Source organism: Bombina bombina, chromosome 2 (genome assembly GCF_027579735.1).
Source record: "Bombina bombina isolate aBomBom1 chromosome 2, aBomBom1.pri, whole genome shotgun sequence".
NCBI classification, from domain to species: domain Eukaryota; kingdom Metazoa; phylum Chordata; class Amphibia; order Anura; family Bombinatoridae; genus Bombina; species Bombina bombina.
In genome coordinates this window covers 894,789,326-894,808,374 of record NC_069500.1, presented here as the reverse complement: position 1 = coordinate 894,808,374, position 19,049 = coordinate 894,789,326, and the positions used below count along the sequence as shown (strand labels likewise).

The 19,049-nt window shown below is 38.4% G+C and overlaps 1 protein-coding gene across 2 annotated transcripts in view; it reads left to right on the top strand.

Annotated features, from left to right (window-relative positions):
• Nucleotides 1-19,049, top strand: part of STAP1 (signal transducing adaptor family member 1) — a 259,545-nt gene that overhangs the window by 211,908 nt on the left and 28,588 nt on the right. For both annotated transcript variants that reach the window (XM_053703267.1, XM_053703269.1), the window contains one exon: nt 6,417-6,495. In XM_053703267.1, coding sequence (XP_053559242.1) covers nt 6,417-6,495 — 79 coding nt within the window. The remainder of the gene's footprint in view (nt 1-6,416; nt 6,496-19,049) is intronic.

The following is a 19,049-nucleotide window of genomic DNA, read 5'->3' as shown; positions in this document are numbered from 1 at the left end:
TATCAGTGCGGGCAGTGGTGGATCGTTTTTTACTGAAAAGAAACAATTTTTTTTTTAAGCTGTATCCCCACCCTCAGGGGCCCAGTCGCAGTTGCGAACTCTGCACCCCCTGTAGTTCCGCCCCTGGCTTTAACACAAATTATAAAGGACATTCTGTTTGTTTTAGTTAATATTCTCCCAATTTATTTTAGAAAACAAGAAGAACCAGGGGTGAGATAACATATGCGGCGCTGCCCGCAAAAGCCGTCGCTGCCCGCAAAAGCCGTCGCCGCTAATTATTTAGTGAACTTAGAGGTGACATATACAGCGCCGTATACTATATATGTGGCGCATATATATTACCCATTGCCCACTGCTTTTACTCCCATGAACTAACATAGAACCGGCGGTGCAAGTCGGTATCACATAATCAGTGCAAGGACTTATGCTTCGAAAATGGAGAAATTTTACCCTATTTTCACCTCCACACACATATGCAGACACAGCAAGTCTTGCGCTGAGTATATGAGCACTGTAACTCCCTGGAAGTCTTAACAAACACCTAATGCATGCGCAGTATGTACCTCTCAACCACCATCCGTCCACCGCAATAACTATTAAATGTATTAACCCCTAATCCGCCAACCCCCACATCGCAAAATATCTAATAAAGTTATTAACCCCTAATCTGCCACCTACCCAAAACGCAAAGTATCTAAGTACACTATTAACCCCTAATCCGCCATCCCCCCACAACGCTATCTACCTATTAAAAATATTAACCCCTAATCTGCCAACTCCCCACAACGCAAACTACCTAATTAACCTATTAAACCCTAAACCGCCAACCCCCACAATGCAAATTATCAATCTAATTACTAAGCCCCCTAACCTAAAACCCCCTAAATTAACCCCAATTAACTACAATTATATAAAATAAAAAAACTACCTTTAACAATTAATAAAAATTACCAAAAATAAAAAATCCTATCTTTACATGAAAAAAACAAACCTAAGTTTACAGAAAAAAACTAAGATAAAATTAAAATAAAAAAATCTAATACTGTATTACAAAAAATTAAAAAAGCTAAGATTATAGAAAAAAAAAAGAAATTATCCAAAAAAAAATTAAACCATATCTAATACCCCTATAAAAACAAAAAAAGCATTTTGTAGGGTATTTCCCTAAGTTTAACAGCTCTTTTACATAAAAAACACAAATTAAACCCTATCAGTAAACCCCCCCACCTACCCAACCCCCCAAAATAAAAAAGACCTAACTTTAAAAAAATCTTATCTACCCATTGCCCCTAATGGGGCATTTGTATGGGCATTGCCCTTTAAAGGCAATCAGATCTTTAGTGCCCATTAAAAAAAACAAACCCCAAACCCCCCCCAAAAAACCTAACACTTACCCCGACATAGACACTCACCATTTCTGAAGTCCGAAGGTGAAGGTCTCCATCCAGGCGGCTCCATCTTCATCCAGTGCGGGGCCATCTTCTTTCTTCATCCCAGTGACGCAGAGCGAAGGCAGCTCAGAGCAGAGCAGGAATAATTTGTATTTTTTAATTTAAAAGATCTGTTAAATGTAGGAAGATGCCCTACAAAAGGCCCTTTTAAGGGCTATTGGTAGTTTAGTGTTAGCTTAGGGTGTGTTTTTATTTTCGGGTGGCTTTTTTGTTTTTATAGGGATATTAGATTAGGTTTTATTTTTTTATTTTGGATAATTTCGTTTCTGTAATCTTAGCTTTTTTATTTCTTGTGATATTAGATTTTTTATTTTAATTTAATCTTAGTTGGGGGTTTTTATGTAAATTATGTTTTTTTTTCATGTAAAGATAGGATTTTTTATTTTGAGTAATTTTTATTTATTTTTAAAGGTAGTCTTTTTTTAATTGTATGTAATTGTAGTTAATTAGGGTTAATTTAGGGGGTGTTAGGTTAGGGGGCTTAGTGATTAGATTAATACTTTTCGTTGTGGGGGGATGGCAGATTAGGGGTTAATAGTTTAAATAGGTAGATTGCATTGGGGGGGATGGCAGTTTAGAGGTTAATACATTTTATTAGTAGTTGCAATGTGGGGAAGATGGTGGATATAGGGGTTTTGACGTGTCAGGTTGATTTTTTGGAGGCGGGTTAGATTTATATGGGTGATTAAACTTTTTTTTTTTCTTAGGCGCCGTAAGTGACTGGCAACTCCAGAAATGTCTATTTCCAAACATTTCTGAATGTTGCCGGTTTATCCGACTTACGGCAGCATATGATCTGCCAGTACCATATATGTGATTCACCCAATGTGCGAGGTGAATTCACGTGCGGCATGGGTTTCAGCAGTTGCGCTGAAACCTACGCCGTATATATGTAATCTCGCCCCAGGTATAGAAGTCCTTATTGAGTGTGTTTTATTTAAACAAAGGACACTTTTGTATGCACCAGAGAACTTAAACAATATTTTTAATATATATTGAATAAAGATTTGTATTTTTATAATTAAACCTACCTTTGTGAGTGGCTATTTTTAATACACATCCTTTTTTCAACATTTCTTTAAAAAATATCGGCTAGATTACGAGTTGTGCGTTAAGGTAAAAAATCAGCGTTATCAGGTCCTAACGCTGCTTTTTTACGCCCGCTGCTATTACGAGTCTTGCAGGTATAGGTGTACCGCACACTTTTTTGGCCTTACCGCAAACCTACTTACGTAAATTTCGTAAAGGCTTTTTTCTATGGGACTTCCATAGCGCCGGTATTACGAGTTTGTCCTGGGAGACCAAAAAGTGAGCGTTACAGCCTCTACCACCAAGATTCGTAATGCATTTTAAAGTCAGTAGTTATGAGTTTTACACTACAACACTGTAGCATAAAACTCATAACTAAAGTGCTAAAAAGTACACTAACACCCATAAACTACATATTAACCCCTAAACCGAGGCCCTCCCACATCACAAACACTATAATCAAATTTGTAACCTCTAATCTGCCGCTCCGGACATCGCCGCCACTATAATAAACATAACCCCTAAACCGCTGCACTCCCGCCTCGCAAACACTAGTTAAATATTATTAACCCTTAATCTGCTGTCCCTAACTTCGCTGCAACCTACATTACAGTTATTAACCCCTAATCTGCCGCCCCCAACATCGCCGCCACTATTCTAAATTTATTAACCCTTTAAACCTAAGTCTAACCCTAACCCTAACACCCCCTAACTTAAATATAATTTAAATAAATCTAAATAAAATTAATGTCATTAACTAAATTTTTCCTATTTAAATCTAAATACTTACCTGTAAAATAAACCAAAAGCTTGCTACAATATAACTAATAGTTACATTGTAGCTAGCTTAGGGTTTATTTTTATTTTGCAGGCAAGTTTGTATTTATTTTAACTAGGTAGAATAGTTACTAAATGGTTATTAACTATTTAATAACTACCTAGCTAAAATAAATACAAATTTACCTATAAAATAAAACCTAACCTATGTTACAATAACACCTAACACTACACTACAATTAAATTAATTCCCTACATTAAATACAATTAAATAAATTAAATAAAATTAGCTAAATTACAAAGCAAACAAACACTAAATTACAGAAAATAAAAAACAAATTACAAGATATTTAAACTAATTACACCTAATCTAATAGCCCTATCAAAATAAAAAAGCCCACCCAAAATAAAAAAAAAACCCTAGCCTAAACTAAACTACCAATAGCCCTTAAAAGGGCCTTTTGCGGGGCATTGCCCCAAAGAAATCACTCTTTAGCTGTAAAAAAATACAAACAACCCCCCAACAGTAAAACCCACCACCCACACAACCAACCCCCCAAATAAAACCCTAACTAAAAAAACCTAAGCACCCCATTGCCCTGAAAAGGGCATTTGGATGGGCATTGCCCTTAAAAGGGCATTTAGCTCTATTGCTGCCCAAAGCCCTAACCTAAAAATAAAACCCACCCAATACACCCTTAAAGAATCCTAACACTAACCCCTGAAGATTCACTTACCGGGAGAAGTCTTCATCCAAGCGGCAAGATGTCCTCAACGAAGCCGGCAGAAGTGGTCCTCCAGACGGCCAGAAGTGGTCCTCCAGATGGGCAGAAGTCTTCATCCAGACGGCATCTTCTATCTTCATCCATCCGGCACAGAGAGGGTCCATCTTCAAGACATCCTCTTCTTCCGATGGACTAACGACAAATGAAGGTTCAGCCAATCGGAATTAAGGTTGAAAAAATCCTATTGGCTGATTGGATCCTATTGCCCGTCTGGAGGACCACTTCTGCCGGCTTCGTTGAGGACATCTTGCCACTTGGATGAAGACTTCTACCGGTAAGTGACTCTTCGGAGGTTAGTGTTAGGATTTTTTAAGGGTGTATTGGGTGGGTTTTATTATTATAGGTTAGGGCTTTGGGCAGCAATAGAGCTAAATGCCCTTTTAAGGGCAATGCCCATCCAAATGCCCTTTTCAGGGCAATGGGGAGCTTAGGTTTTTTTTAGATAGGATTTTATTTGGGGGGTTGGTTGTGTGGGTGGTGGGTTTTACTGTTGGGGGCTTGTTTGTATTTCTTTTTCAGGGGAAAGAGCTGATTTCTTTAGGGCAATGCCCCGCAAAAGGCCCTTTTAAGGGCTATTGGTAGTTTAGTTTAGGCTAGGGTTTTTTTTTATTTTGGGTGGGCTTTTTTATTTTGATAGGGCTCTTAGATTAGGTGTAATTAGTTAATTAGTTAGAAGATTTGTTTTTTATTTTCTGTAATTTAGTGTTTGTTTGTTTTTGTAATTTAGCTAATTTTATTTAATTTATTTAATTGTATTTAATTTAGGTAATGTATTTAATTGTAGGGTTAGGTTAGGTGTTAGTGTAATTTAGGTTAGGTTTTATTTTACAGGTAAATTTGTATTTATTTTAGCTAGGTAGTTATTAAATAGTTAATAACTATTTAATAACTATTCTACCTAGTTAAAATAAATACAAACTTGCCTGTAAAATAAAAATAAACCCTAAGCTAGCTACAATGTAACTATTAGTTATATTGTAGCTATCTTAGGGTTTATTTTATAGGTAAGTGTTTAGTTTTAAATAGGAATAATTTAGGTGATAATAGTAATTTTTATTTAGATTTATTTAAATTATATTTAAGTTAGGGGGTGTTAGGGTTAGAGTTAGACTTAGATTTAAGGGTTAATACATTTAATATAGTGGCAGCGACGTTGGGGGCGGCAGATTAGGGGTTAATAAATGTAGGTAGGTGGCGGCGATGTTAGGGACAGCAGATTAGGGGTTAATAATATTTAACTAATGTTTGCGAGGCGGGAGTGTGGCGGATTAGAGGTTAATATGCTTATTATAGTGGCGGCGATGTTGGGAGCGGCAGATTAGGGGTTAATAAGTATAATGTAGGTGTCGGCGATGTCGGGGGCTGCAGATAAGGGGTTAATAAGTGTAAGATTAGGGGTGTTTAGACTTGGAGTTCATGTTAGGGTGTTAGGTGTAAACATAACTTTTATTTCCCCATAGGAAGCTTTATGCTGCTTTTTGGCAGGTGTTAGACTTTTTCTCAGCCAGCTCTCCCCATTGATGTCTATGGGGAAATCGTGCACGAGCACGTACAACCAGCTCACTGCTGACTTAAGCAGTGCTGGTATTGGAATGCGGTATGGAGCACAATTTTGATCTACGCTCACTTCTTGCCTGTTAACGCCGGGTTTGTAAAAACCGTAATACCAGCGCTGCAGGTAAGTGATCGGTGACAATAAAGTGCACGTTAGCAACGCACCCCTCTTACCGCAAAACTCGTAATCTGGCCGTATATTTTTAAGGTTCTTGCAAATAAATATATACCAAAATAACAAAAGTATTGCATTGAGAAAAAAAACTTAACTGAAATATTAAAATAATGGCATATACATGTTAAAAAATCTGATGTTTCCACCATACATAGTTAAAACTGACCAACCATAAAATTAATCAGATTAAATAGTTATTCAACATTCTCAGATCTACAAATCGCAAATAGATTATTGTTAATCAATTGTATTTATTTCATAATTAATATTAATATATGTTTTAAATGTAAATGTAAAAAAAATTGAAACTTTTTTTTTATTAGGATACCTATACATTTAAAAAGTAATTTAAAAGACACACTTTTGAGAGTTTTTCAGGTCTGAGGAATATGATACCCAATCATATTGATTAGTATTGCTTTAGACAAGCAGAAGCGAGCAAACTCTCGGAAGCTTGTCTTTTTAAAATGTATGGCTATTCCAATTAAAAAAAAACATTACTACTTTAATTTTTTTTTTTAATATACATTATTATTTCCTGTTTGTGTAAAAAAAAAAAAAAATTAAACATCAAGAATAAGCATATGTGATGGTTCAGATAACTGATACTTGTTATATACTTACTTGTTTGTATTTTCACCCTAGGTTACTCTGAAAAACCTTGATCAAGTTGTGGAATATTTTTTTAAAGAAACAAAAGGGAAGCTGACTCCATTTATCAAAGGTATAAATGATTTAACAGTTGGCATTAAAACAATGTTTAATTTTATTATTCAGGGATGGGTAAATTGTCCATGCAGTTTTAAAGGGATATTACATTCTTTTTATTTATGAGTATAAATTGTGCTTTGTCCCACACTCAAGGCCACAAATGATAAAAATGAGAAAAATAAGCATATTTAAAGTACACCTGAAAATCCAATCAAAGCAAACCAACCACTATGGTCAAAGTGGTGCTGTATCTAAGATCAAATATAACTTTCTAATTCCAAATCCATAAAAAACAAACATTAAAAACATAAAAAAACTAATCCAGTCCATTCAAGGTTACCAAAGTATGTACTACTGTGTCATATATACAAACAATTATACTATACAGAAGGCAAGTGCAACGTGGTTAATTATCCCCATTGGTACGTGTAGCATGAGTTAAAAAGATTCCTAAGCATTTCTGTTTTTCCCATACTCTATTTTGGACCTATCTCACTCTATTTGGATCTATCTAGATCTAAATAAGGATTACCAGTGTTATCAATTAAATGAGGCTTAGATTGTAGAGGATTTTTTGAGTTTCTTAAATGTAGGAGAATCCTAAGAAGAAAAATTATTAAACGTTTAATCAGTGGTGGCCAGTCTTCCCTCTAAGGCTAATTTTGTGAGCGGCCCAGCAGTGAAACAGTTAATAAGGGAACCACACCTTGTAATCTGTATTGTAAAGTGTTTGCTAATTGCTCTAATTAACTTTTTTCACTGCTGGGGCACTCACAAAACTAGACCTAGAGGGAACATTGGTGGTGGCTGTCCATTGGGGCAGTGCCCCTCAAAATGCCCCTTATTATTATTATTATTGTTTATGTTACTGATTTAGGTAGTGTGGGCCCGATCCAATATGCAGCGTCGCCCGCAAAAGCCGTCGACGGCAGATTTTGCACGGGTTTGGTATCACATATACTGCGTAGCATACAACTTACGCCCGTATATTTCACCTGTCGCCCGCAAATTTTACTCCCATAGGCTAACATGGGACCGTGTCGTTAGTCGGTATCCAATATCCAGCGCAAGGCCTTACGTGGTGAAAATGGAGAAATCTTACTCCATTTTCACCTCGCCATAAAATGCAGCCGTAGCAGGCCTTGCGCTGAGTATTGGAACACCGTAACTCCCTAAAATGCCTGCAAAAAAAACCTAACACCTAACGCATGCGCAATGTCTATCTACCTGTCAACCGCAATCCCCCACCGCAATACCTAATAAAGTGTATTAACCCCTAAACTGCTGCTCCCGGACCCTGCCGCACCTAAATAAAGTGTTTAACCCTTAAACCGCCGCTCCCGGACCCCGCTGCCACCTACATTAAATGTATTAACACCTAATCTGACCCCCTACACCGCCGCCACCTACATTAAATGTATTACCCTCTAATCTGACCCCCTTACACCGCCGCCACCTACATTAAATTTATTAACCCCTAATCTGACCCCCCTACACCGCCGCCACCTACATTAAATGTATTACCCTCTAATCTGACCCCCCTACACCGCCACCACCTACATTAAATGTATTAACCCCTAATCTGACCCCTTACACCGCCGCCACCTACATTAAATGTATTACCCTCTAATCTGACCCCCCTACACTGCCGCCACCTACATTAAATGTATTAACCCCTAATCTGACCCCCCTACACCGCTGCCACCTACATTAAATGTATTACCCTCTAATCTGACCCCCCTACACTGCCGCCACCTACATTAAATGTATTAACCTCTAATCTGACCCCTCTTCACCGCCGCCATCTACATTAAATGTGTTACCCTCTAATGTGATCTCCCTACACCGCCGCCACCTACATTAAATGTATTAACCCCTAATCTGACCCCCCTACACCGCCACCACCTACATTAAATGTATTGCCCTCTAATCTGACCCCCCTACACTGCCGCCATCTACATTAAATGTATTACCCTCTAATCTGATCTCCCTACACCGCCGCCACCTACATTAAATGTATTAACCCCTAATCTGACCCCCCTACACCGCCGCCACCTACATTAAATGTATTACCCCCTAAACCTAAGTTTAACCCTAACACCCCCCTAACTTAATTATTATTTAAATAAATATAAATAATATTAATATTATTAACTAAATGATTCCTATTTAAAACTAAATAATTACCTATAAAATAACCCTAACGGCTAGATTTGGAGTTTTGTCGGTAACGACCCGAAAATCTAACGCCGGCTTTTTTCTGGCCGCACCATAAAAATAACTCTGGTATTGAGAGTCCACATAAAGGCTGCTTTAGGCTCCAAAAAAGGAGGGTAGAGCATTTTTAACGCAGCTTCAACTCTCGATACCAGAGTTGCTTACGCAAGCGGCCAGCCTCAAAAACGTGCTCGTGCACGATTCTCCCATGGGAAACAATGGGGCTGTTTGAGCTGAAAAAAAACCTAACACCTGCAAAAAAGCCGCGTTCAGCTCCTAACGCAGCCCCATTGTTTGCTATGCGGAAACACTTCCTACGTCTGCACCTAACACCCTAACATGTACCCCGAGTCTAAACACCCCTAACCTTACACTTATTAACCCCTAATCTGCCGCCCCCGCTATCGCTGACCCCTGCATATTATTATTAACCCCTAATCTGCCGCTCCGTAAACTGCCGCTACTTACATTATCCCTATGTACCCCTAACCTGCTGCCCTAACATTGCCGACCCCTATATTATATTTATTAACCCCTAATCTGCCCCCCACAATGTCGCCTCCACCTGCCTACACTTATTAACCCCTAATCTGCCGAGCGGACCTGAGCGCTACTATAATAAAGTTATTAACCCCTAATCCGCCTCACTAACCCTATAATAAATAGTATTAACCCCTAATCTGCCCTCCCTAACATCGCCGGCACCTAACTTCAATTATTAACCCCTAATCTGCCGACTGGAGCTCACCTCTATTCTAATAAATGTATTAACCCCTAAAGCTAAGTCTAACCCTAACACTAACACCCCCCTAAGTTAAATATAATTTACATCTAACGAAATTAATTATCTCTTATTAAATAAATTATTCCTATTTAAAGCTAAATACTTACCTGTAAAATAAATCCTAATATAGCTACAATATAAATTATAATTATATTATAGCTATTTTAGGATTAATATTTATTTTACAGGCAACTTTGTAATTATTTTAACCAGGTACAATAGCTATTAAATAGTTAAGAACTATTTAATAGCTACCTAGTTAAAATAATTACAAAATTACCTGTAAAATAAATCATAACCTAAGTTACAATTAAACCTAACACTATACTATCATTAAATTAATTAAATACAATACCTACAATTACCTACAATTAAACCTAACACTACACTATCAATAAATAAATTAAATACAATTCCTACAAATAACTACAATGAAATAAACTAACTAAAGTACAAAAAATAAAAAAGAACTAAGTTACAAAAAATAAAAAAATATTTACAAACATAAGAAAAATATTACAACAATTTTAAACTAATTACACCTACTCTAAGCCCCCTAATAAAATAACAAAGACCCCCAAAATAAAAAATGCCCTACCCTATTCTAAATTACTACAGTTCAAAGCTCTTTTACCTTACCAGCCCTGAACAGGGCCCTTTGCGGGGCATGCCCCAAAGAATTCAGCTCTTTTGCCTGTAAAAAAATAAACATACAATACCCCCCCCCCCAACATTACAACCCACCACCCACATACCCCTCATCTAACCCAAACCCCCCTTAAATAAACCTAACACTAAGCCCCTGAAGATCTTCCTACCTTATCTTCACCATACCAGGTTCACCGATCCGTCCTGAAGAGCTCCTCCGATGTCCTGATCCAAGCCTAAGCGGGGGCTGAAGAGGTCCATGATCCGGCTGAAGTCTTCATCCAAGCGGGAGCTGAAGAGGTCCATGATCCGGATGAAGTCTTCATCCAAGCGGGAGCTGAAGAGGTCCATGATCCGGATGAAGTCTTCTATCAACGGCATCTTCAATCTTCTTTCTTCCGGATCCATCTTGCAGACCTCCGACGCGGAACATCCTCTTCTCCCGACGCCTACTAGCCGAATGACGGTTCCTTTAAGGGACGTCATCCAAGATGGCGTCCCTCGAATTCCGATTGGCTGATAGGATTCTATCAGCCAATCGGAATTAAGTTAGGAATATTCTGATTGGCTGATGGAATCAGCCAATCAGAATCAAGTTCAATCCGATTGGCTGATCCAATCAGCCAATCAGATTGAGCTCGCATTCTATTGGCTGTTCCGATCAGCCAATAGAATGCGAGCTCAATCTGATTGGCTGATTGGATCAGCCAATCGGATTGAACTTGATTCTGATTGGCTGATTCCATCAGCCAATCAGAATATTCCTACCTTAATTCCGAGTGACTCATAGAATCCTATCAGCCAATCGGAATTCGAGGGACGCCATCTTGGATGACGTCCCTTAAAGGAACTGTCATTCGGCTAGTAGGCGTCGGGAGAAGAGGATGTTCCGCGTCGGAGGTCTGCAAGATGGATCCGGAAGAAAGAAGATTGAAGATGCCGTTGATAGAAGACTTCATCCGGATCATGGACCTCTTCAGCTCCCGCTTGGATGAAGACTTCAGCCAGATCATGGACCTCTTCAGCCCCCCGCTTGGGCTTGGATCAGGACATCGGAGGAGATCTTCTGGACGGATCGGTGTGATACCCGGTGAGGTGAAGACAAGGTAGGATGATCTTCAGGGGCTTAGTGTTAGGTTTATTTAAGGGGGGTTTGGGTTAGATTAGGGGTATGTGGGTGGTGGGTTGTAATGTTGGGGGGGGTATTGTATGTTTTTTTTTACAGGCAAAAGAGCTGAATTCTTTGGGGCATGCCCCGCAAAGGGCCCTGTTCAGGGCTGGTAAGGTAAAAGAGCTTTGAACTTTAGTAATTTAGAATAGGGTAGGGCATTTTTTTATTTTGGGGGGCTTTGTTATTTTATTAGGGGGCTTAGAGTAGGTGTAATTAGTTTAAAATTGTTGTAATATTTTTCTTATGTTTTTAAATATTTTTTTATTTTTTGTACTTTAGCTAGTTTATTTAATTGTATTTATTTGTAGGAATTGTATTTAATTAATTTATTGATAGTGTAGTGTTAGGTTAATTGTAGGTAATTGTAGGTAGTTTATTTAATTAATTTATTGATAGTGTAGTGTTAGGTTTAATTGTAACTTAGGTTAGGATTTATTTTACAGGTAATTTTGTAATTATTTTAACTATTTTAGCTATTAAATAGTTCTTAACTATTTAATAGCTATTGTACCTGGTTAAAATAAATACAAAGTTACCTGTAAAATAAATATTAATCCTAAAATAGCTATAATATAATTATAATTTATATTGTAGCTATATTAGGGTTTATTTTACAGGTAAGTATTTAGCTTTAAATAGGAATAATTTATTTAATAAGATATAAATATATTTAATAATACCTTGAGCCGTCTTCACCCAGCCGGGCACCAGTGGTCATCCGATGGGGCAGAAGAGGACATCCGGACCGGCAGAAGTCTTCATCCTATCTGGGCAGAAGAGGACATCCGGACCGGCAGAAGTCTTCATCCTATTTGGGCAGAAGAGGACATCCGGACCCGCAGACATCTTCATCCAAGTGGCATCTTCTATCTTCATCCATCCGACGAGGATTTTTCCTACCTTAATTCCGATTGGCTGATAGAATCCTATCAGCCAATCGGAATTCGAAGGACGCCATCTTGGATGACGTCATTTAAAGGACCAGCCATTCGTCGGGTAGTCGTCGGCCTAGAAGGATGTTCCGCGCCGGAGGTCTTCAAGATGGAGCCGTTCCTTGTCGGATGGATGAAGATAGAAGATTCTGCTTGGATGAAGATGTCTGCGGGTCCGGATGTCCTCTTCTGCCCAGATAGGATGAAGACTTCTGCCGGTCCGGATGTCCTCTTCTGCCCCATCGGATGACCACTGGTGCCCGGCTGGGTGAACACGGCTCAAGGTAGGGTGATCTTCAATGGGGTAGTGTTAGTTTTTTTTAAGGGGGGATCAGGTGGGTTTTAGAGTAGGGGTGTGTGGGTGGTGGGTTGTAATGTTGGGGGGGTATTGTATTTCTTTTTTTACAGGTAAAAGAGCTGATTACTTTGGGGCAATGCCCCGCAAAAGGCCCTATTAAGGGCTATTTGTAATTTAGTTTAGGATAGGGAATTTTATTATTTTGGGGGGCTTTTTTATTTTATTAGGGGGCTTAGATTAGGTGTAATTAGATTAAACTTCTTGTAATATTTTTTTATTTTTTGTAATTTAGTGTTTGTTTGTTTTTTGTAATATAGTTTAGTTTATTTAATTGTTTTTTATTTTAGATAATTGTAGTTAATTTATTTAATTAATTTATTGATAGTGTAGTGTTAGGTGTATTTGTAAGTTAGGTTAGGGTTTATTTTACAGGTAATTTGGTAATTATTTTAACTAGGTAGCTATTAAATAGTTATTAACTATTTAATAGCTATTGTACCTAGTTAAAATAAATACAAAGTTACCTGTAAAATAAATATAAATCCTAAAATAGCTACAATGTAATTTTTAATTATATTGTAGCTATCTTAGGGTTTATTTTATAGGTAAGTATTTAATTTTAAATAGGAATCATTTAGTTAATAATATTAATATTATTTATATTTATTTAAATAATAATTAAGTTAGGGGGGTGTTAGGGTTAGACTTAGGTTTAGGGGGTAATACATTTAATGTAGGTGGTGGCGGTGTAGGGGGGTCAGATTAGAGGGTTAATAAATTTAATGTAGGTGGTGGCGGTGTAGGGGGGTCAGATTAGAGGGTTAATATATTTAATGTAGGTGGCGGCGGTGTAGGGGGGTCAGATTAGGGGTTAATAAATTTAATGTAGGTGGCGGCGGGGTCCGGGTGTGGCGGTTTAGGGGTTAAACACTTTATTTAGATGCGGCGGGGTCCGGGAGCGGCGGTTTAGGGGTTAATACATATAATGTAGGTGGCGGTGGGCTCCGGAAGCGGCGGTTTAGGGGTTAATACTAGGATAGGTTTATTGCGGTGTGGGCTATGGCGGTTTAGGGGTTAATAATTAGGTTTATTGTGTTGTGGGGGGTTGTCGGTCTAGGGGTTAATACATTTATTATTAGGAGTGAGAGGGGGGATTGCGGATATAGGGGTATACGTGTCGGGCTGATTTTTGTGAGGCAGGTTAGACAGTTACGGGAGATTTTATATTTTAGTTACTTTTTTTAGGCGCAGGCAGCTTCTCATTTCTGGACATCGCTAGTTTGTCCGACTTACGGCACTTTAACAACTGCTGGCGGGGTATATGTAATACCCCGATGTGCGAGGTGAAACTACGGGCGGCGTGGGTTCCCTTGCTTGCGCCAAAAACTACGCCGTATATTGGATCGCGCCCTGTGTTTTTAATTTCATCTTTGTGCTCTTTAAATTGAATCATGTATCCTTGTCATACTACTTTAAAAACACCTCTTGCTTCCGTCTTTTTTTCCCCTCAATTTCACCTTTATGGGCAATTCTTAAAATGCCTCATATAGCAAAGTTATGTGCAGGCCCTGCTCTTCCAGTCTCTTCAATGTAAAGTAATCAATAAAACATGGGCAGCTGTAGTCCACAGCCCTAGATAATAAAACAGGAGAGCACTACATCTACCAATAGTAGAAGTTAGACAATCACATTAAAGGTCAGCTCCTACTATCAAGCCATTTCCTCTGCCCCCAAATCTGTGCAATGGAGGTTAAAGGGACACTAACCCCACATTTTTTTTCTCTTTCATGATTCAGGTAGAGCATGCAATTTTAATCAACTTTCTAATCTACTCCTATTATCAATTTTTCATCATTCTCTTGTTATCTTTATTGGAAAAGCAAAAATGTAAGATTAGGAGCCAGCCCATTTTTGGTTCAGCACCTGGGTTGTGCTTGCTAATTGGTGGCTAACTGTAGTCACCAATCAGCAAGCGCTATCCATGTGCTGAACCAAAAATGGGCTGGCTCCTTAGCTTGGATTCCTGCTTTTTCAAATAAAGATTGCAAGAGAATGAAGAAAAATTCATAATAGGAGTAAATTAGAAAGTAGCTTAAATTTGCATGCTCTATCTGAATCATAAAAGAAAAAATTTGAGTTTAGTATCCCTTTAATTAACCCCTTAATGACCACAGTACTTTTCCATTTTCTGTCCGTTTGGGACCAAGGCTATTTTTAAATTTTTTAGGTGTTTGTGTTTAGCTGTAATTTTCCTCTTACTCATTTACTGTACCCACACATATTATATACCGTTTTTCTCGCCATTAAATGGACTTTCTAAAGATACCATTATTTTCATCATATCTTATAATTTACTATAAAAAAAAATATAAAATATGAGGAAAAAATGGAAAAAAACACACTTTTTCTAACTTTGACCCCCAAAATCTGTTACACATCTACAACCACCAAAAAACACCCATGCTAAATAGTTTCTAAATGTTGTCCTGAGTTTAGTAATACCCAATGTTTACATGTTCTTTGCTTTTTTTGTAAACTATAGGGCCATAAATACAAGTAGCACTTTGCTATTTCCAAACCATTTCTTTTCAAAATTAGCGATAGTTACATTAGAGCACTGATATCTTTCAGGAATCTCTGAATATCCCTTGACATGTATATATTTTTTTTTAGTAGACAACCCAAAGTATTGATCTAGGCCCATTTTGGTATATTTCATGCCACCATTTCACCGCCAAATGCAATCAAATAGAAAAAATCGTTCACTTTTCACAAATTTTTTCACAAACTTTTGGTTTCTAACTTAAATTATTTACAAACAGCTTGTGCAATTATGGCATAAATGGTTGTAAATTCTTCTCTGGGATCCCCTTTGTTCAGAAATAGCAGACATATATGACTTTGGTGTTGCTTTTTGGTAATTAGAAGGCCGCTAAATGCCACTGCGCACCACACGTGTATTATGCCCAGCAGTGAAGGGGTTAATTAGGGAGCATGTAGGAGCTTTTTGGGGTAGTTTTAGCTTTAGTGTAGTGTAGTAGACAACCCCAAGTATTGATCTAGGCCAATTTTGGTATATTTCATGCCACCATTTCACCGCTAAATGCGATCAAATTAAAAAAAAACGTTAATTTTTTCTCAATTTTAGGTTTCTCACTGAAATTATTTACAAACACCTTCTGCAATTATGGCACAAATGGTTGTAAATGCTTCTCTGGGATCCCCTTTGTTCAGAAATAGCAGACATATATGGCTTTGGCATTGCTTTTTGGTAATTAGAAGGCCTCTAAATGCCGCTGCGCATCACACGTGTATTATGGCTAGCAGTGAAGGGGTTAATTATGTAGCTTGTAGGGAGCTTGCAGGGTTAATTTTAGCTTTAGTGTAGAGCTCAGCCTCCCACCTGAAACATCAGACCCCCTGATCCCTCCCAAACAGCTCTCTTCCCTCCCCCCCCCCCCAATTGTCCCCGCCATCTTAAGTACTGGCAGAAACTCTGCCAGTACTAAAATAAAAGGTATTTGGCCCTTTTTAAAAAAAAAAAAAAAAAAAAAGCATATTTACATATGCTGATGTGTAGGATCCCCCCTTAGACCCCAACCTCACTGATCCCCCCACCAAACTGCTCTCTAACCCTTCCCCTCTGCAATAATGGGCGCCATCTTGGGTACTGGCAGCTGTCTGCCAGTACCCAGTTTTGTAACAAAATGTGCCTTTTTTTTTTTTAAATTCCCTTTTCTGTAGTGTAGCTTTCCCCCCCCCCACCGAGACCAACCCCCAACCCCTTCCAGGACCCTTAGATTGCATTTTAGTGGGGGGGTTTTTTCAACTTTTCAACTTTTTTTTTTCTGTAGTGTAGCGGTTCCCACCCGCTTCCCGCCCCGTGTACGCGCCCACCCACCACCCCCTTGCACGTGCGCGCCCCCGTAGCTCCTGCCCCCGATCCCGCCCCCCTCCACTCCACATAGCGCACCGATGGCCGCCACCCGCCTCCCACGTAAGCTCCCACCCACCAACGATACCGGCCATCGATGTCCGGTGCAGAGAGGGCCACAGAGTGGCTCTCTCTGCATCGGATGGCCAAGGGGGGTTATTGCAGGATGCCTCCATATCGAGGCATCACTGCAATAACCGGAAAGCAGCTGGAAGCGAGCAGGATCGCTTCCAGCTGCTTTCCAGACCAAGGACGTACGCCACACGTCCTCGGTCATTAACTGACTTTTTTTTGAGGACGTATGTGGCGTACGTCCTTGGTCGTTAAGGGGTTAATGAGTCAGAAATACACAGGTTATTCAAATGTTATGTTCTCCCTCTATTCTTCTAATAATTGTTTGCAGTTACACAAGATTCAAACTAAAATCCCGAAAACGAACAAATCAGTTTCCGAATTTTCGGATATATTCTTTATTCATATTCATTCGAATCTAAACCGCTGTCCCCCCACATCGCCAACACTAAATAAACCTATTAAACCTTAAACCGCCGTCCCCCCCACATCACCAACACTAAATGAAACTAGAGCTGCTCAAATCCTTTTGGCTGATTTGAATTTTTCAGCCAATAGGAATGCAAGGGTACCCCAATATAAAAGAGGTACCTTGCATTCAATCTTCAGTGTGCGACTGACGATTGCATGAATAGGACCTCCGTGTCGGACCGATGGACCTCCACCTCATCGCATCCACCGACCGCTTCACCTCCGCCATGAAGATAGAAGATGGACCCGCGTTGGATGAAGATAGAGCCGCCTGCATGAAGATGTTTCGCCACTGGGATGAAGATCTTTTGCCGGACTTCAGCAATGGTGAGTACCGATTTGTTGGGTTTGTGTTTTTTTTATTTTTTAGATTAGGGCTTTTTTTTATTTTTAATGGACTGAAAAAGAGCTGAATGCCCTTTTAAGGGCAATGCCCATACAAATGCCCTTTTCGGGGGAATGGGTGGAGGGTTGTAATGTTAGCGGGTATTTGGTTTAATTTATTGGCAAAAGAGCTGTTAAATGTAGGGCAATGCCCTACAAAATGCCCTTTTAAGGGCAATTGGTAGCTTATTTATAGATTGTTTTTTTTATTTTGGGGTGTTTGTTTTTTTTATAAACTGGGGTATTAAAATAGGAATAATTTTTATTATTTTGGATAATTTCTTTTGTTATTTTTTCTAATGGTATTTTTTTTTATTTTTTGTAATTGTAGTTTTTATTTTTTTGTAATGTTTTTTTAGTTTAAGATTAGATTTTATTTTTATTTCATAGGTAAGTTTGTATTTATTTTAACTAAGTAGTTAGTAATTGTAACTTTAATTTAGGTTATTTTAATAAAGTTAGGTGGTGTTAGGTTTAGGGGTTAATATTTTAATTTAGGTAGTTGCGATGTGGGGGGGCGGCGGTTTAGGGGTTAATAGCTTTATTTAGTGTTGCGGATGTGGGGGATGGTGGTTTAGGGGTTAATAGTTTAATTTAGGTAGTTGCGATGTGGGGGGGCGGCAGTTTAGAGGTTAATAGCTTTATTTAGTCTTGGCGATGTGGGGGGACGGCGGTGTAGGGGTTGGTTAATAGGTTTATTTAGTGTTGGCGATGTGGGGGGATGGCAGTTTAGCGGTTAATAGCTTTTAGTGTTGGCGATGTGGGTGGGACGGCGGTTTAGAGGTTAATAGGTTTTTATTTTGTTTTGGCGATGTGAGGGGATGGCAGTTTACATAATTTTGTTTCAGCATATTCCTTATGTTAAGTTAAATCGTTTTTCGGATTCATTCATTATTTCGGATCAATTCTTTATTCATATTCATTATTCTATTCTAAACTTTAGAATAGAATAATGAATATGAGGAAAAAAGAATGGATCCGAAATAACGAATGGAACCGAAAAACGAGTTAACATAACTAATATGCCGAAACAAAATTATTTATTTAACTTCCCATAATGAATATGCTGAAACAAAATTATTTATTTAAAGGGACATAATACTCATATGCTAAATCACTTGAATCTGATGGAGTATAACTGTAAAAAGCTGAAAATATCACCTGAGTATCGCTATGTAAAAAAGGAAGATATTTTACCTCACAATTTCCTCAGCTCACCAGAGTAAGTCCTGTGTAAAAAGTTATACTTCAGCTGCTGTCCAAATGAAGAAATTAACTACAGCTAATCAGCATCAACAGTGCTGAGGTCATAACCTCTTTTAATGTGGTTTCATGAGAATTCATAGTAAACTTCCTTAAACTGAATAGATAAATAATATGAGTGTGCACAAAAGCTCACTCCCTTAGCTGTCCCAGGACAGACATACTGATTTGCTGCTTAATATCCTTTACAATGGGGTTTGAATACTTAGGACATCTTGAGATAAAATATCTTTCTTTTTTACATAGAGATGTTCAGGTGATATGTTCTAGTCAGCTTTTTACAGCTATGCTGCATCACTTTCAAGTGTTTGGGTATCATGGCCCTTTAAACTAATGAAAACAAAACAATTTGTTTCAGTGTGCACATGTCTAGAAACAATAATGTTCTTGTTC